General features: G+C 39.2%; 1 protein-coding gene across 1 annotated transcript in view; it reads right to left on the bottom strand.

Moving 5' to 3' along the window:
- wdr18 (WD repeat domain 18) overlaps window positions 1–21770 on the bottom strand; it is an 88244-nt gene that overhangs the window by 46091 nt on the left and 20383 nt on the right. The window contains exon 5 of the mRNA XM_017714256.2: window positions 4108–4251. Within this exon, the coding sequence (XP_017569745.1) occupies window positions 4108–4251 (144 nt within the window). The remainder of the gene's footprint in view (window positions 1–4107; window positions 4252–21770) is intronic.

Here is a 21770-nt window from a genome sequence, read left to right as displayed (position 1 = left end):
TTTGTTGTGTTTTTTCTTTGTATTTGTACATCAGTTGTCTGATTTTAACTTAGTTTTGTCATCTGCTCCTGGCAGACGTTGCGTCTGTGGTGAACGGATGACTGCTATAGTGAAGTTGCTGCAGTGTTGAATTTATATCAATCCAGCTTTTTTTGATTAATTACTACTGCTTTGGAATAGCCTTTAGCCTGGTATTTGACAATGCAGGAAATTACAGCATTTGGAAATCTAGTTGGCGAAGTTGGCTTACTCCATTTGTGTGGGTGTTTGTGTGTGTGTATGCTGGTATTTAAAAATAGTGTCAACTTTCTATTTCATTTCTATAGATTTTAGTATGCTGAGGTTTTAGTCTCTGCTACTTTTACTTCAATTTCCTTGTATGCAACAGCAGCCCGCAAGGGCAGCACATGTAAAGAAGAGCAAGATAATCAGCCTGCACGTCACGTAACAGCTGCAATTTTTGTACAGACTTTCTCTCATGTTTGTCAGTGGCTCTTTCTCGTCAAAGCTGCAGCGATATCTCAGCAGTAGTCAGAAGTTTGGCTATTGAGACTCAATTTGTGGTAATTATTTTCAATTTAATCGCTCGGAGCAGCCAAAATACTTTACAGATTGCTCTGGATTGCTAGGTAGCATGCTCTCCACTGCATTCATTTCCAAAAATAATTGACAGTGTGCTTGCTAGGGAACCGTTTGTGAAGCAGAAAGACACTAGTTAAAACTGCACCGATTGTTAAGACAAAGGGTGATTTCAGACCTACATTGTTTAGACCGAACATTTGGACTTTTCAATGTGGACCGAACCAAAACAGCAGGTGTGAAAGATGCCTTGGACGACGCTGAAGACAAACATTTCATTCTAATTTGGTCAGTTACGGGAGAGGAAATGTGTCTTCCAAGCACTGACAAGCAGCTGAGATTTTAAACAATAAAATTAAAGATGGAGGATACGCAAGGTTGAAGATAGGCCCAAAACAACTGACTTCATGCACTCCAGGCTGAGGAAAGTGTTCAAGCCGAGCTTGTCGACTCTATTGTAACAGGGAAAAGAGTAAAGAAAAGTAAAATGGAAACGACCTGTGTGCTCACATGATTTTTACTGAGGAAAAGTACATTCGAATTTCATCTGGTCAAACTGTGGATGCATTTTAGTGAACTGTAAATGGAGTTGGAGAAATGGTGCTAACAGACTGAATGTGTGATGTTTCCTCTGCTCTTCTGCAGTGCTCATAACCGACACACTAAACAGTCTCGACAGCCTGGTCAAGGCTACCAGGTCCCCCCGATTAGAATTTTGTTCCACCTGGAATTATAATAATTGTTTATCGGTGATGTTTTTCCATTAGCTTGGTTCATTAAAAGCTTAAATTAAAAAAAAAAGAAAAACAGGATCCCAGCAATCATGAAAAAAATTTAACTGATAAGAACTACTACTACTACCACCACCACCACCACCACCACTACTACTACTACTACCACTACCACCACCACCACCACTAATAATAAATAAGTAAATAAACAATGATACAAGTAAAAAGGACAGTCACTGGTTAAAACATAGATCTTGACCTTTTATTATTCTTATAAAATACTCAGATTGGAATGATAATTTTGAAATAATAAGAAATAATAATAGAACCCCTGGTTCTAAAGCATCCTTAATTCAATTCAATTCAACTTTATTGTCATTATACAACACACAATGTAGTACAGTATAACGAAACACTATAGGGCTACTTTTCCAGTGCAGTAATAAAAGATAAACAACAAACAGTGCAAAGACAAAAGACAGTAAAAGACAAGACAAATACTCTCTTATTCAAACACACACACACACACACACACACACACACACACACACACACACACACACTCTAAGCCGCTTCTCCCTCAGGGTCACGGGGGGTGCTGGAGCCTATCCCAGTTGTCATCTGGTGAAAGGCAGCATACACCCTGCACAGGTCGCCAGTCCATCGCAGGGCAGAGAGACAGACTTACACATTCATTCACACCTAGGGGCAATTTAGCACATCCAAACAGCCTGGCTGCATGTATTTGCACACAGACACAGGGACAACATGCAAACTCCACAAAGAAAGGACCCTGGTCGCCCGGCCGGGGAATTGAACCCAGGCCCTTCTTGCTGCGAGGCGATAGCGCTACCCACTGCGCCACCATGCCTAATAAGCAATATAATATACAAAAATGAAAAAATTCAATAGTTGCAGTCCAAATTATTAGTAGACGCACCTATTTGGATGGTCATCATTTTCTATACTCAAGGGATTCATTCAAAAATTGTACAACAAATCATGAACCCAGTACTAAGAAGCAAATCAAACTGTGAGCTGAATGTGTTGTTACACCTCAAACTACCACAACGGCCATCTGTTCTAATAGGAATGGAGGATCCTGTAGTCCTAATGACCTTGTAGTGCTGATGTGATGCACTGGGTTGAAGTGCATGTTTTGGCTTGTGTACAAGCATACACTAAAGTATGATTTACAGTAGACAGCACTGCCCTGCGTGACCATCTGGACCCAAATGGGTGTTCCTATCTGAAAAAACAAGTTTGTAATTACCACGAGAGTGCAGTCCTGATTTGGAATACAAATGCTGTCTGGTCTAGGCAGGACCATGTTCACATTAATCACAAAGCAGACATCCTCAAAAGATCCTCCCTGACAGAAGGCTTTACATAGGTCCTGATATAAAATGACAATTGGACCCAATGACGTATTTAGATAAAAATTCTGTGGAGACTGAAGAAGGCTCATCTCCCCCCTCCTATCCTCACCATGTTCTACAGGGGGACTGTGGAGAGCTTCCTGAGCAGCTGCATCATCGCCTGGTTTGGGAATTGCACCACCTCTGAGCGCAAGACCCTAAAGCGTATAGTGAGGACAGCTGAGAAGATCATTGGGGTCTCTCTCCCCTCCATCATAGACATCCACACCACACGCTGCATCCACACACACACACACACCCACATACCTCTTTTGATGCTCTACTTGCACTATCTGGAACATTGCTGCTAACACTGTGTTTACACTGCTTACTCAAGTTTTAGTACCTCAGTAACGGCTGTGTTTATGTGTGTTATCTGACTGCGTGAACTCACAGATCACAGCACGTTTAATATCTATGCACCTTATTCTCACTACCTCATGTCCAGAAATGTGTGCTGAGTTGGTGCTGCACTGTCTTGTCTGTTTACTGTGTCTGTCTGTTCATCGTATTTATTGTATTGTTTTTTAGCTTAATCTTTTGTTTGCACACCATGTCTTTGCACTTTGTATTTGTGTTCCTTGTTGCACCATGCTGTTCCTGGAGGAACGTAATCTCACTCCACTGTGTACTTGTACATAGATGGAATGACAATAAAGCCTCTTGACTTAACCTGACTTGACGGTCTTCCTCTGCAAAGGTGGATTCAGGCGAGCTCTTAGAGTAAGGCTTTCTACTGTTTCTGACATTTTTCCACTCTATTGCTATATGAGCTGTACTTCTCATGGCCCTACCTGCCCTAAACTTCACACAATGCATCTGGCTGGGACCAAAAAAAAGAAGGGGGGAAAAAAAAGCCAGCTCAATCCTTCCTTCAAAGCACTGCATCAAGCAGTCTCAGCCACAGCGAATCAAGCACCTCAGAGGGAAAACGTAAAGGAGCTGTCAGCTGATCACAGCCATTCTCCTATAAAATAAAGATTCCCCTCCGAAACCTCAAACCAAACAGCTACTCGAGTTTACAGTACTGGGAGGTTCAGCAGAAAGTTGGAGGACAAATACGGATTTGCAAAAGACCTGACTTGACACAGGATCCATACATCGATGCCAAAGAGTGGAGGCATTGTTAAAACAATAATGAGGCACGCAGCAGCTTGGACTGAAAAACCACTGATGGAACCTCTACTGTTTAAGGTGCAATCTGAAAGATGGGAAGCATTTTTTGGTGGTTGTAAGTATTCACCAGCAGAGCTATAGGGTCTGAAATCAGCTCCTCATTTAATGTATTATACCAATAGCTTCTTGTTTAATTGCGTAAGTGAGCACATGCTGAACATTAACAGGCCTGCACTCAGAGTTAATAGGAACAGAAGGCTTACCGTGCTGCAGAGGGACACCTGAAAGATACTTCCATCACTTCCTCCGCAGAACACAAAGTACTCGCAGGGGTCAAGAGTCACGGACATGATGCTGACATCAAAAAGGACAGACAGAAGCATCTCTCCAGAGGAAATTTCCCACAGCTGTAAGAACATGCAAAAAAACAAACAAAAAAAACATGATCTTGTAGGTATAGATGCACAAAATTCTCATTTCTGGCTCGCAAAAAACAAAAACTCATGCCCAATGATAATTAACCAAATTAACAAGGCAACAATAAACCATTGTTCATTTTAGTGATGCATCCACAACGAACATTCTTGGCCAAAAACTGAAAAAACAAGAGTTTGTTTCTGTTTTTTTTCCTTTCTTTTTTTTATTTTTACATTTTTTAAATGTTTTATTTATGCTTTTGAATAAATGTACTATACATAAAACAAAGTCTTAAAGAAATGTGCCAGGAAATCCAACAGAACTGTCATTCAATGAATTACATTTTTTTTTTTTTAGCTACACTTTGGCACTGTTCGTGATTTTTTTTTTAAACAGAGGATACAGCACTGACATGCTTGCAAAGACTGTTGTTCTGTTGTTTTACTGTACTCTGCATATTGCTCAGGATATTGTGTTTTCAAGTGGTGGTGGTGAAGTTTTTGAGCGTCGTACCGAGTCTTGATTCTCAGCAAGAAGTGTTCTTAATTGTTTGCTTAATGTCTCTTGTAGAAACCATGAAACCAGTTATTCACTGTGTCCAAATGGTTTTCCCTGCTGCTTCACAAACTAGTAATAACTAATAATATTTAGTATTGTCATAGGACACAACCCCTGCCACAAGCCAGTTTGAGAAATTTCTGCCCTGCTAGGTCTGCCCCAAGTCAACTGTAAGTGCTATTATTGGGAAATGGAAGCATCTAGGAGCAACAACGACTCAGCCACGAAGCAGTAGACCACACAAATTCACAGAGTGGGGCCACCAACTGCTGAAGTGTCTGACCTCACAAAAGTTCTTCTGGATCAATGGGCAAAAAGTCACATAGACACACTCCAAAATCTTGGGGAAAGCTGGCCAAAAAAGCGGAAGCTGTCAGAGCTGCAAAGGGGGACCAACTCCATATTAACGCCTATGGATTTAGAATGGGATGTCATAAAAGCTACTGTGGGTGTAATGGGGAGGTGTCTCAATATTTCTGCCCATATAGTGTATATGTGAGCACTGTATGTAATCTAGCAGGAAAAGTGTTTTTTGTTTTTTACAGCTGCATTCAAAACTGCTCCCTATTATAGAAATACTGCCTGTTGTAGAGTTATTCAACTTCTCAATGATAAATCCTTTCACCATTCAACTGTTACTCTCCTTCCCATTCACCACAGTAAATGCAGTGAATGTAGTAAGCTGGATCCTCAGTACACTGAACATTAATTTCAGAAGCATTATTTGAGCCACACATTGTTATGTAGGTACATTTGGCTCTGAACGTACTAAAATTTGTACACCTGGCTTTCATGAATTGAGCTTTCTCGTGTTGGAAAGGTAAAAAAAAAATAAGCACAGCAAGCAGAAGACAAGCGAGGCACAGGCAGTGATAAAGAGAGAGAGAAAGTGTAATACAGAGTTTCCCCACAGAACAGATGGTGAGAAGGATCACTACATTTCTCTGACCTTACAACTTTAAAGGCACTGAACCATCTGAGGACAATAAAAATCAAGTCTGCACAGCATTGCACATTTTTGTTCCATCCTCCAAATTAATGACTTGACAGATCAAGTTATTTAGGACCGACGATAGTTTTGCCAAAAACTTTGATGGTCACTTATTGTGCCCTGAGCCAATGTAATATAGCCTTAGAGGAAAATGCTGAGGGGAAGGTTTTAAAAGCTTCGGAGGGATGAGGCTCATCTTACAGCGAGCCAGGTGAGGCCATTCATCCTGCTTTAATCCAACTTACCGACAGCCTTTTCATAGCTAAATGAAAGCTTACAGGCACCACTTTAACGTTATTTAAAAGGCAAGTAAATGTTTTAAACGGACACGTGAAACATTATAATAAGCTTCATATGCAGTGTAGCGTGCATTAGTGTAGTCCAGTCTGAGGTAGCGAACTAAATGCTAGCAAGGCTAGCTAGCACAGAGCAATGTAGCAACCACCTAGCTAGCTAAACACATTCTGTTCACTCAAGCTTCAGTTTGGTTTAATAGCTATGTGACTCTCAGAACACATTAATGTTTGCTTTTTTCAACCAGCTTGACAAAGTGCTTGAAGCCTTGATTTTCATGGCTGTTCATAATTGGGTTTAAATGTTAATTCAACATTTTTCATTCTTGTGTCAAAACCTGACAGAGAACAGTAGTAACAGCCAAAGAGGTACCACTGTACTTTCCTAGTAATTCACCAGTGGTGTGGTGCAGATTAGTATGGATAAACTTCAATATAACAATATTTTCAGAAGTGTCATGGTTAAGATTAAGTGACCCTTATTGGTCACACAAAGGGGAAATTTCACCTCTGCAATCTAACCCATCCATGCAGAGAAACACCACATACACACTAGTGACGACACCCACTAGGGGGCAGTGAGCACACTTGCATAGAGTGGTGGGCACCCCTATCCACAGCACCAGGGAGCAGATGAGGGTTAGGTGCCTTGCTCAAGGGCACCTCAGTCGGATAGCGTCAGCTCAGGGGATCGAACAGTCAACTTTCTGGTTGCAAGGCTGGTTCCCTAACCTGCAGCCCATGACTGCCCCATGGTAGAAAACAGGAAAAAACAGAAAGAAAAAAAAAAATACAGTCTTCAGCTGACTTTGTGTGTCCACATACAGAAACACATTTTAAAACATATTTAGTGTTTTTAGATCTGTTTCTATTTTTTAGAAATAGCCAAGGGAAATTGGTGGGTTTTCTTGTTGGTTGAGTATTGAATGCTGCCCCTTCCGATGAGCTAATCTATTCAGCATTAAGTAGGGCACCTTGTGTGACCAAATACACAGCACTAAATGTAAATCATACAACAAACGTAATACATTTGGAATCCAATGTGATAAGACAGTGTTTGTAAAGAAGCCATTTGTTGAGTTCTTCTTAAGTGTACATCTTTACACAATGTACATCTTTACACACTGCATCTTTACACACTGCATCTTTACACACTGCAACTTTACACACTGTACACTGATTTTAAAGCTAATAAACAAGCATTGATGGTGTTTCTTTTAAATATAGTAGTGTTCTCACAAAAATGTAAAGGTAACTGTGCGCTAAATACTGACCTTTCTAAAGACGTCATGTCTGTATTCTGAACACGTTTTCCAATAACTAGTATTCCGTTATATCCCAACCCTGGAGTTAAAGGAGATAACCAGTACAATACTGGATGCTGATGACTTGTCATCTTCTTACAGGTGGAAGATGTGCCAAAATGTTCATTTGTCAAGAGAAATATTTTTACTTTTTCTACACCAAACTAACCTCAGCTATAACAGGTTTGCCTACTCAGCAAAATCCCATTTTGTTTGCCTCCTCAGTCACGTCCTTCACAACGTGCTCTTGTTGAGACACTCATAAAATAAGCATTTCACTTAAAGCTTTTACTGTATATTTGTTCTGTCTTTCCAAAGTAAAACAAATCTAGTACCTGAATAATGTTGTTTAAGTAATGACAACTTGAATGGTCAGCAGAGTAGTTGAGTACCTGTGCACATTCCGAGTGTCTTCACTCTCATAGCTGTGCTGGTAGCTCCGGCTGCTATTTCTGGCTTATTTGCAATCAGCACTGCACTTCCGACTGCAAGGATTGCAGACAGTATACGGAAAACCTGTTTCTAGATTGGTATCTGAGAATGCCCTGTCTTTGTGAACATGCTCTTAGGAAGCTGGCCACAAGGATGGACAGCATTATGGCACCCCACCCCTTACTTTTTCCTCCTCAATTCAGTGTGATGGATGTGCCATCATAAAGGAGACAAACTGACCGTAAAATAAAGCTGAGATTGGACCAATAATTGGACAAGATCAGTGTGACGACCTCGTCATAAAACAAAAGTGCTGAAGTCAAAAGGAAGAAGAAACTGTTCGCCATGTTAGAGAGGCATACACATACTGCTGTACATGCTCTCAAACAAAATCTGATTTCTTTTATGATGGACATTTACAAAATATAAAACATGGTGTCCAAAAGTGTGTGGACACCTCATCTTCAATGTTTCGACTGAAATGAAGGGTATTATTAGGGAGCTTGTTCTCCTTTTGCTGCAGAAACAGCCTCTAATCTCCTGAGAGAGCTTTAGACTTGATGTTGAAACAGTATGGCCTATTTATGAAGCTTCTCATGGTGTAGGATCAGATTCCTCTACCATATTTTATGATATTTCTGACAGGAACAGTCCTAGATCACCATTCCTACTCAGGCCAGTGTTGTGAAGATTTGACTGCATTACCAATGCCACTCCAGCTCTTCAAGGTGTTGAACAGAACTTCATAACTCTACAGAATACCGTTGCTCTGCCCCACATTCCAGTGCTGGAGAGGTTTACACTCCTCCTCCACTTAGTGCTTGGCATAATGACCGTACGCCAGGGGCCAGCAACATGTGGCTGTTTTCCTGCCCTGAAATCTGAAATTTTTGGGTAAAAATAAAATCCTCATTTTAAGTAAAATCAAGCTCTGCTGATCGTTCCAACATAGTTTTAACTATAAATGGTCTTAAAAACTGGAGTTGCTAATTTCAGGCACAATTTCTGGTGGAACGGGACATTGAGGGAACATTTTACAAGAAACTGTTCAACTTTTGAGGAAAAGTTGACTGCTAGAGATGTGAGAAAAGCAGCTAGAGCTGAGCAAAAGCTTAAAGATAAGATAAGATAAGATAATCCTTTATTAGTCCCACAGCGGGGAAATTCACAGTAAATCTTTGTTTATATGTATGTATGTATATATATATATATATAAATATATAAATATACACACACACACACACACACACACACACACACACACACACACACACACACACACACACACACACACACACACACATATATATATATATATATATATATATATATATATATATATATATATATAAAATGTTTTGTTTTTTTTTTTTGTTTTTTTTAAACCTATACTAGTACATTAGCACATACTGAGACATTTACAGCCAAGATAGCAAAATGGACATAATATGTTGTGGCTTGATCTTTGTTAAAAGGACAAAATGGCTCCTCTTAATATTTGGGTTGTCAACAGTGCCTTAGGCTCATCTGCAGCTGCTCAAGAGCGTCACATTCTACTGGCAGTGCTTTACTATGGAGATTACACAAGCAGTGTGTACACAGCTGAATGCCTGTAGGCAACCATTAAAGGGTGCCCCCTAAAGTATCTGAACTCACTAATTAAGAATATATGAATCTACCTTGTATTTCAACTCACTGGTATACAATTACCGCCCATGTAGCTGTACTATTTATCACTCTGCTTATACCCCATGCTGAAATGAAGAATGATCAAAAAAGGACCACAGATTACCAGATGAGGGACCATTCTCAGAACAGCATTAATAAAATGGTAAATTATTGTAGCTACAAAGTACAGTAATGAGTTCAGAGATCACCCTTCATCTATTTTTCTAGTCAAAACACCCATTAAGTAAATTTTTCTTTTTTCAGCATTTAAAAAAGCAAATAACTCAATTATACATCACATTTGCCAGTATTTACTAGGCCCACCTTTTGACTATTCCTTTATTTATTTTATTCTTTTTTTCCTTTCAGTTTTTCAAAGAAATCTACAGGGATATTTTAGCACACCTCCGAAGTTCAGTCTTAGAAGTTTGTTATATATTCTGTTTCTCATGATCCAAATAATCGCAACATTTAATGATGTTGAGGTCTGGACTTGGGGGTGGTAACATTTGTCTTTTGCGATTTTTTTGAGATTTATTTCATTGCTCTATATCTTTAATGTTTCGAACTCCAGTTTTAGAGACACTAGTTTATTTTTTCACCTGACTTCTTTATGCAAGTGTATAATCTTTTATCTAACCTCAGAAATATTGGCTCAAAATTAGAACATGTAAATAATGGCTATTTTGAGTGATATTTTAACAAATAAAGGGTTCAATGTGACGTTTCCATGCTACTGTAGGTGTACCTAATACATCGGCAACTCCGTGTATGATTTTTGAGGACAAATTTTGCTGATGCTGCTTCCAGTCAGTCTCTGGGCTGCCATTGAGGCTAATTCTGGTGATTATACCCTGTCCATTAAGTCACCCAATGGTTTGACCTGTGTGACCGCTGCCTCCGATTTAACTAGTAGCATCCTTCCCAATCTGAAGCAGGTAAAAGTCATTTATCTGAAGAAACAGATGGACAGCAATCCAATACAGCTGGTAACACTGAACATCAAGCATCAGGCTGATGACAAATGTCAGGCGGAGGGAATGAATGAAACCCAAAAATTACCAAGCTGATTGATGACAACACTGCAGGTGGTACTGGAGACTAACAAGGAGGGACTGCTTTGAAGAGACCAAGGCATGGCAAAGAGTACACCATCACTATGGGAAAACTGCATACATCCAAGAATAAATTGACATAAGCAAAAGTATTTTTCATTTCAGACTAAATTCATGTAATAAGAAGTCATTTTGGGCTAATTCTATTTGTCTACTGGTCATAAAACCTTAACACAACATAAAAGGAAGTTAACACAGTTGTGAGCAGTACGGCCAAAAATGATTATATATTTAATAATATAACATGGAATAATTGAAAATTCTGATGGTTTCTGTATTTATTACAGTGTATGTATGTATGTATGTATGTATGTATGTATGTATGTATGTATGTATGTGTATATATATATATATATATATATATATATATATATACACACACACACACACACACACACACACACACACACACACACACCTTTACATATATTAGATCAGAGCGTCAATTAAATCACAACAACAGATCAAGAGAACCCAATAAAACAAATAACACAAAAAATCATAGCTTTTATCAAACAAAGCGATCATATATTTCGGTTGGCAAAAGTATGTGAACGTCTAGAATGATCAGTTTCTATAGAGGATAATTAGTCTTAGGAGGTTCAATCAACTGGATGATAATCAATGGTGATGTGAAGCTGAACCTACCCTATTTAAAAATCAACCTGCATCTTCATCATCAAAGTCAGGTCTTTACTACACACAGCTGTCAGTGCATAACAAATCTCAGCCAAATCAGATTTCTAAGAACCTCAGAAAAACATCTGCTCAAGCTCATAAGGCTGGAAGATGTTCCAAACCATTTCTCAAAAGTGTGGAGTTCATTGATCCACTGTCAGGGAGATGGAGGAAATTCAGTCCCATTGTTATCCTTACCATGATCATCCAACAAAAGTGACTCCAAGAGTGAGATGTTTACTAAACTGGGAGACCATAAAAGAACCACAGGGTAACATTTAAGAACCTGCTGCCTCTCTTACACTGGCTGAATTGTCAATGTTCATGAGTCCTCCATCAGGCAAACACTGAACAAGAATAGTACGAATAGAATGACAGCATAAAGGAACACGTCTGCTTCCTTAAGACCACCTACAGCAAGACCAGTAAATTAAAGACTAGTAAAATAAAGTTATGAGGACCAATAAGGCAAAAATAAGTTTTTGTGGCTTAAATGGGAAAAGTTGGGATTGGTGAGGCTCTCCTGAGTTTCCGAGTAAGAACTCTGACTCGTGGAGGCGTTCCAGTTAAAACTTTCCTACTGGGAACTCAGAATTTGAAAAAGCACCATACATGTAAATAACAGTTAATATTTAATTTTCCCTCACAGTAAACAGCAGAAGAGGACCTAAAGCAATCAAAGAGTCTCACAGTGACAGTTTAGTTTAATGTCACAGGCTAAAGATGTTGGTTGTTGTTACAGTACATGAGAACTCATGGGACTGAATGCCCTTCAGTCATAAAGTGTTTGTAGAACACTTTAAACACAGGTTTAAATTTTCAGTCTGGAGAAATAACATTTCCTATAATCAAGTTTGACTATATACACATGTGTGTGTATAATCATTCATTAATTTAGAACCTCAGAGGAGGCTGGAAAAAATTTTAATATTACGAAACTACATAATCAAATACTACAATTTAAACAGCCTGTGTTTATAGTAGCAATCACCATAGTTCAAAAAACCAAAGTAAAACAGCCCCTTCAAGTATAATGATAATGCATGTAAAATTCATAACCAGGCACTAGGTTCAAAAGGAATAGTGAGCGAGGGGCAGGTGTCTAGAGTTGCTTGCCAATCATCAGCAATCAGCCATCTCAGCCTGAAGACAAAGTAGCTTTGACAATATACGAGCACTCTGAACCCCATTTCATCTCTCAACAACTGAGAGAAACATGCAAGCCTGGGGTTGCCTGAAGCTCTGTAGGCTGTGTCAAGAGCACAAGTGAAAAGACAGCTAAAGCCGAAATAGCATGATGCAACTAATTCAGCGGATCTTTTTACATTCAATCAGGATTGCCCAGAGTTTTTTGCCCAGGATTTCTCAAGCATAATTTGATTTAATTTAAGGCTGGAATACACTGCTTTAACTGTGAATATGTGCAAGGGTCATGTGCAGATGGATGTTTGCACAGATGTCTGTCAACGTGCTCACACAAAACAGCGCTGTATGCACTATGGGGCAGCATTCAATAGAATATACAGAAAATAAAGAGGAAAGTCTCACATTTTTTTTCTCTCTTCAAGAATTAATACTTTCCTCACTAAAGATGCTTAGGTCTGAACGAAAGGGCCATCTCTTTGGACACTGAGCATTATTGATGAGTACGATGCTTGACAAATGTCTGTATGTGTATGTGCGTAAATATGGCCCAACAGACATATTAGTTGGCTGGTAATATGGCCATAACTCACCATATTACGTTGATAATTAATTTAATTTAAAAAATTGCTTTTGGGTTGCAGCATCACTGGGATTTGAAGTCATGAACCCCTGATTAGGCAAAATCTTTGATCGCTGGTGCCCAATCCTGGTCCTGCAGTTCAGCCCTGCCTATTTATGCATTAGTCAGTAATTCAGGACTTCACTCACTGGTGAAATGGTTCACTGTGGAAAAACATGCACAACCACTTTCTTTACAGTGGCTGTGGTACAAACTAGAAGTCATTACGTCTGCAACACAAATGTTCATTTACTATTCAGAATGACCAGCAAAGCAACATGTCTCCTCAGTTTTTGTATGTAATAATGAGAATGTTAAAATAGAAGTGAATCTGAAACGTTTTCTTTGGCTACTATTTTGCCTGAAGACACCCTGCATGTAAATCTCTGCCATGACTGTACTTTCGACGAAAACCTTCAAGACCTAAAACTTCGCAAACACTGTCTCAGACATCCGGCAACGTAAAATTCTTGCTATAACTTTCCTTTTGGTAGCTTTAAGTAGCATGAAGCACCTCAGATTTCTGGTACCTGTCACCACCACTGTAAACAATTTTGACTCTAGAATTTTCTCTAGAATGGAGTGTTTCTCACCAAACCTCTCTGAATTACTTATTTTATATCATAGTAATCATTTAATTATGCAGAAATGTGGAAAAAAATTGCTGGACTTTGCCTTAAACTACATAACAGGTTCAATAAAGTCTGAACTAGAGAATCTGAATGAGAATACAAAACACCTTCAATGTGGTGATGCGTAAAATCACTTATCAGAATTTTCTGCCACCTAAAATTGGTATCAGGCACAAAACTTTCCCATTGGTCGAGCCCTAATATGAGCACTGACATATGAGCAGTAGGATGCTCCATGAAGGGAAGCCCCCTCCAGTGAGGTGTAATACTGATCCTATGAACTCTACTGGCAGCAGCGGTGATTCACAACATTCATCACTAAAGCAAACCTGGAGCATTTTCAAGACCTCTATCAGACCCTGCTACAGAATGACATGTCTAACTCAAAGGCTTTACATGTCCACAGGGCAGGATCTGGTCAGAGACATGGTGACTTACCCTGTGGCCAACTTCCTGCTCTCTTTGAAATGACTGCATTTGTATGACCCATAAAAGCCCACTTTCCATCATCCTGACTGCTCCCTTCCAATCATTTCTGCTCCTGTGGGCGCTGCCGTGACCGCTGCTGAGCTCGGGGATACCCCAGGGGGGTTCTGGGTAATGACAGAGTGCAATCGGTGTGACATTGAGCGGCTGGCATGTCACTGTGCGCCGGCCGCGCCTCTAGCTTAAACAGAGAGCGAGCAGCTAGTCATTCGTGACGGCCCTTCAGACCACGGCACGATAGCTTCTGGCCCTCAGATCTGTCATGCCCACTGTTTGGTTAACAGGCTTGATTACTTCACCTAATCCTGTCAGTGCAATGTCAATGACAACGGCCGTGAAGTCCAAACATGACGCGTGACACGACGATGTGACATGTGGCCGGAGTGCACAGCTGCACAGTCAAAGGGCCTGAACAAGTGCGACAGCCTATGGTTTAGTTATGGTTTCTGGATAGAGTTTGAGAACAGAGACAGATTACGGCACTTGAGGAATCATGTCTAAATATGAAGTGGCGTTTTTTTTTGTTTTGAATCAATTTATTAGACAGAAAAAATGACTCCATAGCCTCTCATCACAGAGGTAGAGCCAGCTCAATTAGCTTTAAGATTAATTTATCTGAAAGCGACTCGGGTCGGATTTGGGAAATAGAATCTGATTTGCGTGTCCACAGAACCCTGAAAACATCAGATCTGAGTCACATTAGGGAAAGAAATTGGATTTGTGCCACTTCAGCCTGGTAATGTGAACGTAGTCTAGGACAGGGGTGTCATAAAACACGTTAAAATTCCTTTTTTCTTTTAAGATGTAATGAATTCAACGTAGGTAGATGTTATGCGATAAAATGCGAGATAACAGTGTAATGAATATAGTTGATGCATTTGCAGGGTACATCTGACTAAACTTGCACAAAAAGTTGACACTCGTCTGTGTAGCAGTACAGCTCAACATGCTGTGTTTAGTTAGGCCTGGGAGGAAGACGATATTCTAGTCAAATCTAGCCGGTCATGTAAAAAAGAAGCTTTAATTGATGATGCTGTTGAATATTACTATTATTACTATTCAACAGCAAGAACAGCTGTAACATTACTTTGCCAGTCATCCATACAGCAGTGGTGTACAATAAATTCAGTTACACAAAGGAAGCACAGAGAGCTGTTCAATCAAAACGCATAAATGAATTAATTTTTTTAACTGTTTTAACGGGTCATTCAGAAGTGAGGCGAAATATTTTATACACTGTGGTTCAACTCATAATCCAGCCAGTTCAATGGTAGATAAGATCATTATTTATTAGTCTCACAAAAGGGGTCTACACAGTGCTACAGCAGCAAAGGGATAGCAAAAAAAAAGTAACAGGTAAGAGAATTAAAGTAATTCAACAAGGTTCATTTCTTTGTTAATTCTCTTCTTGTTACTTCTTTCACAGCAGCAACTAACCTTGCCAGCCCATTAACAAATTAACAGTTTGTTACATATTACTGTATAGACAATACACTGTATATACAGTACAGTGCAAAAGTCTTAGACACCCAAGACACATTTTGAAAATCTATTGTGTAGTTTGTGTTTATTGGCTGAGAAAAGTGTTAATAATTGAGTAAACAAAATGTATAGAATATTAATTAATAATGGTCCCAATTAATTAATAATAGGGACCCAAGAAATTCTTGTTAATTTTTATTGTTTTTATGTTTATTTGAATTATGAATGACTTTATTCTAATCTATATTGTGATAAACTCACTGCTGAGGTAAACTGTTTACTTGCCTAAAACTTTCGCACAGTACTGTATAAACACACCAAAAAAAAAAAGAAATATAAACTCTATCCTTCACATAAACTCTATAGACGAGAGTGAGTCTTCTACATGAGGGTTCAATGTCAGATCATGTTGGCTTGTCTAGGGAACGTCTTGGCCAATTTGAGCTACTAAATGCATCTATTAAACGCAGATTAAAGAAGAGGTTGCTAGGCTACACTTGAAGACGTAACTATAGTACCCTGGAACAAATGTTTATACAGTAGCCACTTTTACTGTTTCCAGTTTCACATGAGAAACTGATGTGCTGAGAAATTTGCGTCAGCTTTTAACAGCGTTAACTATTTTCCTCAAACCTGTTAAGGTTTCTACAGTCAATTTAACAGAAGCCATGATATTCTAGGCTTGTCATAGCTATTATATAATCACCTAATTGCAATTTTTTGAGATGACCGCGCTCCAGCTCCACCCAGAAGCAGAAGCGGCTTAGAAGATGTGTGCGCATGTGTGCGTGATATCTGCTGTTATATAACATGAATTCTGTCATTTTCCACAGTCATCAGATTTCCTACATATTATGCAGGCACAAGCATAATGTTCATTTGGTGCTCTGACTTGAGGCTAATAAATGTAAATAATAGAAAGCAATAAATAAACTCAGTTAAACATCATGGAGCTTCTGGGGAAAAAAGCTGCTAACTCCAAAATTGGTGCTCTGACATGTTCAGGGAGTCATTTTTGCTTACTTTTTAGCTGTGTAGGAAATTCTAATGTTTTTAGAATGTATGCTCACAGAATTGAATGTTTTATGCTTATATTTTCACTGTCTTGTCACTTCCTTCACACAACACATTGCGTGACTGTACAGACGTGTACGGCTTCACTAATTGGAAGTATTTATATCACAATTAATCATAAGCTAAAATTTCATGATAGTGAGCCCTATGATACTCCTACAAAAACTCAGAGCTGTGCAGCTCTTTGAACTTGGACAAGTGATTAGCCAAGCTGTTTGAAATGGTGAGCAGAGAGAGTGAGCTTGAGCTCGAACAAGCAAAATCATGCTTGCATGTAAGTGCAGCTCCATTAAAGGAATGGAAAATCTGAATAAGAAACTGGCAAATAGGAATTCAACTTCAGCCTACAGAGAAAACAAGGGTCTCAGCCGCTACTCCACTGACTTCAGCTTTGTAAAAATGGTGCCAAATGTTACTTTATGCCTAAAAGTCATTTGTCTCATATGTGCATCTATTACAGTCTTGCTTTAATCTACGGACGCTGCTGGAAATTAGTAAACATTACAAGCCATTCACATGATCAGTTTTAGCTGAGAAGCTGCGGAGCCTCTTGGCTTGTAGGCTGAGACTACAATGTTGCCTGAAGCAGCTGGCTGGGTGAGGAGCGCTGCACATAAAAGCCACCTGACTGGGTTTTTCTTCCACTGTCTTTTCCCCCTGCTAACTTATTACAATATGAACCGCTACTCTGACAATAAACTGGACTAACTTACCTCAGGCTGCAACTTGTACATAAGAGCTGAGGGAATTGTTTTCACATCACGTGATCTGCATTTATAAGATGAACCAGTATATATGCAAGGAAAATAAAAGAGCACATGCTCCAAATACTCAAAAATGTAATGCAAGCAAGCCAGCCATCTGTTTTGTCCCTTCGGCCTCCAGCCAATCACAAATATTACGATCGGGCCCTCCAAGACGCAAAATTTGGGCACCTAACCCTAAGAAACTTAGAGTCAAATTTGTTCACAGTGGTGGTGATAGGAACTAGACATCTGAAAAGTTTAATGCCTCTAAAAGTTCCCTCACAGAGAGTCATTACATAAAATGACTACAAACTGCCTGATTCCTGAGACATTGTTTTTACAAGAGTTTTGTGATAAGCTTATTTGGAATAAAACACATTTTTAAAAATATGAGCATATAGAGTGAAACAGTACCCAAAGCTAGTACAGCAAAACCAATACCTCCAGGACAACAATAGGTTGATGATGGACTGTATCACACTGATATTTTAACACTGCACCAGAAATCACCTACAGATATCAGATTAATATATAATATTTTCCAGTGAATGACTCAACTGAATCAAGTAAACAAGAAACACCCATTTAATTCGATTATTTCGGCCAGCTATTTAAACACAGCCTTAGTGTCTGATGAGAATTATATGGCTCCGACGCTACACAACAAATTATTACTTTAAAAATATTAAATCTGAGGCAAACGCAAAACAGTGACAGGGAGATACCGCAGAGTTTTTCAGCATCTCTCGTCCCAGGTGTCAGCTAGTTACTCAAAGACAAAGAACTGTAGAGAGGCCTTTAGACCAGTAATAAGAGGATACTAATATCCACAGTCAATCACAGTGGCCTCCCTACCTCCCACTCGGCCATTCAGTCTATCTAGTATTGATCTTTGCCTAAGCAGCCAACAAAAACCCAAGTCACTCAGGAGACCCCTCCATAATGCAGTCCATAAGAAACTGGACAATGACAATTTTTCTTGTTTTAGCTGCGCAGGACAGACGTCGAGTGAAACAATGACTGACATTAAAGTACAAATCTTTGGGTTTAATTTGAGGGAATGTACATGCACATCAGGTGTTTAAGTGTTACAGTATTTTTCGAAATGACCAGCAGTAAATATCCATAAGTCAACATTAATATTGTTGTTGGCTGCAAATCTGTTGCAACCGTTCAGGGCCTAAAGTCTGTGATCCATAAAACTCATCAGAAGCTGGTTGCTTGTTAAAGCTGGGAGCACTTACCAATTTAGCAATAATTAGTAATAGGGGGCTCCCAAGTAGGCACATAAAGACTCATGATAACTTTAGACACCAATACAGAGACCACATTGAGAAAAGAGGGAAAAAAAAAAAAAAAAAAAGTACCCCTTTAATCACTGGGTTGGTTCTCTCAAGGGTACATCTCGGTTCCTTTAGTCAGGGAACATAATCTAGCCTAATCTGGTGAAATTATGTTGTCCAAATTGTGTTGACTACACACACCCGTCTCGTCTCCAGGCTTTTCTATTTTATTGTTCCTTTTTAAAACATTAGATCATGAAAAGATACAATAATGTACTTTTCACCTGGGAAGAACTTATTTAAGGTATGTAATTGGAGCTTAAAACCACTGTTGTACCTTTAATGGAACATTTACCTTTTTTATACCTTGATAAACGAAAAATGTACCTGCACAGAACCTTTATTTCTAACAGTGCATGTGCTTTCAGATGTGTACTGTAATAAGAAAGGTTTTTTTTCTCTTAAGCACACTCTGTGTTAACATGGTAAAGCGCAATAATAGGCAAAGTTATTATCATGATACTAAATTTTGATATCGGCACATGCCTGCTCCCAAGTTGTGCCACCATCTAAGCCAGGCATGTCAAACTGAGTACGTTCCAGGCCAAAGTGCCGTGGAGACAGCGTTTACCCTCATCTAATGCTCTGAATTATGTTCACGTAGGCCTTGCTAATTAGTTGAAGAATATAGCATGTTGAAGTGTTTTGGCCTGCCAGGACTGGAGCTTGACACAAGAGATCTAAGCGTTGGCCCCATTATCAAACCACATCATCAGTAAAGACAACTGAGCCAATGCTCATACCACCATTCACCTAAGAATTGGTGGGCTTTGGATCAGGAGCAGCTCCTGGTTCGAATCTTTTTTTTTTTTTCCCGATGATATTTTCTAGAGACTAGATTTTAACGTGTTTTAAACGTACCCTACCACTGTGGTCTTCTAGGGTCTGCTATGGTGGCAGTTATTGCTAAGCTCACAAATGTGTGCAGTTCATTTTGAAGTACATTGTCTTACCTTTGGTGCCTTTACACACTTCTCTTAAGTATGTCTCTGGTTTAGTCTGATATTTCAGCCTCATGTTAATCTGCTTTGTTGTCACTGACATTGATTCTTTGGTTTTCATTTTGAGAGATAACAGCAGCAGACTACAGATACACAGACCTAGAATTAACTCTAGACCTTTTGTTAGCACTGTTGTGCATGAACTACCAAGAAAACCATATAGAGCTGGCCAAAAAAAAAAAAAAAAAAACTTAGCAGTAAATGCCCTCAAATTAAAGCTGACAGTGGACACTTAACTTTGCCGTGACTGTTTCATTTCAAATGTGCTGGAATACAGAGCCAAAACAACAAAGGTCTCACTGTCAAGTTACTTAGGGACTCCACTTTACTGGCAAACAAACTGTTTAATCGTTACTCAATTTGATTTGATCAGGAGTGCCGACTGCAAGGTCGCATTCATTACACAGTGAAGAGGCTTCGCACAGCATCCCAAACTGGACAAGAAGACTGCTTACGTTCCTGTTCAAGATTAAATTAGCCTACTGAACTGTCTAAACAGCAGGGAGGCTTGTAAATGCCTAGCAAGTTCTCGTTAAAGTCAACAATGAACAAGCCCAAACAATATAAAATTGCTAAGGATGACAGTTAAAGATTTTATTAGCTAATACCCCAAAAGAACAACAGAAGCCTTTTAAATGGAATTCTCAGGTAACTACTTTTTGCACTCGTGTCTTATTAGACTCTTTATGACTATTTTGCAAGTTAAATGAGCTATAAAAACTGGAGTTAAAATACTGATGTGTGTGCATTTCCCCAAAGATTTCTATAAACATTTAAGCACCTTGAACACTACTAAAAACGGCTTTTTATGTCCAGCAAAAAATGAAAACTAGCCCAGGTTCAGTTCATACACTTACACATATAATGTATATATATCATGCACATATGGCAGTAATATGGAGTTGGTCCCTCTTTGCAGCAATAACAGCTTCCACTATTCTAGGAAGCTTTCTACAAGATTTTGTAGATTTTGGGTTTGTGGGAATGTTTGCCCATTCATCCAGAAGAGCATTTGTGACGTCAGATTCCTGGCCTGGCTTGCGATCTCTATTCTAATTCATCCCAAAGTTGTTCAATGGCGCTGAGGTCAGGCCTCTGTGCAGGCTAGTTAAGTTTTTCACAACAAACTCACCCAGCCATACCTTCATGGACCTTTATGCACTGTGCACTGGAGCTCAGTCATGCTGGAACAGAAAGGGTCTTCCCCAAACTGTTCCCACAAAGTTGGAAGCATAGAATTATCCAAAATGTCTTACTATGCTGAAGCACTAAGATTTTCCTTCACTGGACCTGAGGGTCCTAGGCCAACCCCTGAAAAACAACGCCATATCATTATACCTCCTCCACTAAACTTTACAGCTGGCACAGTGCAGTCAGGCAATTAATGTTTTCCTGGCATTTGCCAAACCCAGACTCGCCAGACAAGAAACAAATAAATGGTCAAATTTGTCTTGTTGCTCAATAAAAAAACAATTCTTAAAAGAAGACTGTACATTTGTTTACGATGGACAGCATTCTTACTTGACTAGCTAAAAACCTCCTAACATACTAAAGCAGTTACTACAGTGTATGGTAATGTTTACACAATGAAAAAGAAAAAGAAAAAAACTTTAGTTGCTGCTGTTGCTGCTATAGTTCCAATCCACCTCTGGAAGCAACATCAGCACAAGAACTTAATAATAAATAAAATTAAAAAAAACAGAGCTTAATAAAATGGCTTGCCATGCATGAGCAGTTTTTCAAAATTTGGCAGTCAATATCAGGCAGATTCCATAACCTACTGGAATGTACAGTACCAACAGTAAAGTTTGGTCGAGGATGGATAATGGTCTGGGGCCGTTTTTCAGGTTTTGGGCTCTGCCCTTTAGTTTCAGTTAAGGGTAATGCTAATGCTACAATTACATGCTTTCAGCTTTGGGGCAGCAGTTTGGTGATGGCATT

The sequence above is a fragment of the Pygocentrus nattereri genome, chromosome 15, assembly GCF_015220715.1.
Source record: "Pygocentrus nattereri isolate fPygNat1 chromosome 15, fPygNat1.pri, whole genome shotgun sequence".
In the NCBI taxonomy this organism is placed as follows: Eukaryota; Metazoa; Chordata; class Actinopteri; order Characiformes; family Serrasalmidae; genus Pygocentrus; species Pygocentrus nattereri.
Note: the sequence above shows the minus strand (reverse complement) of the source record. Positions and strands in the feature narration are given on the sequence as shown.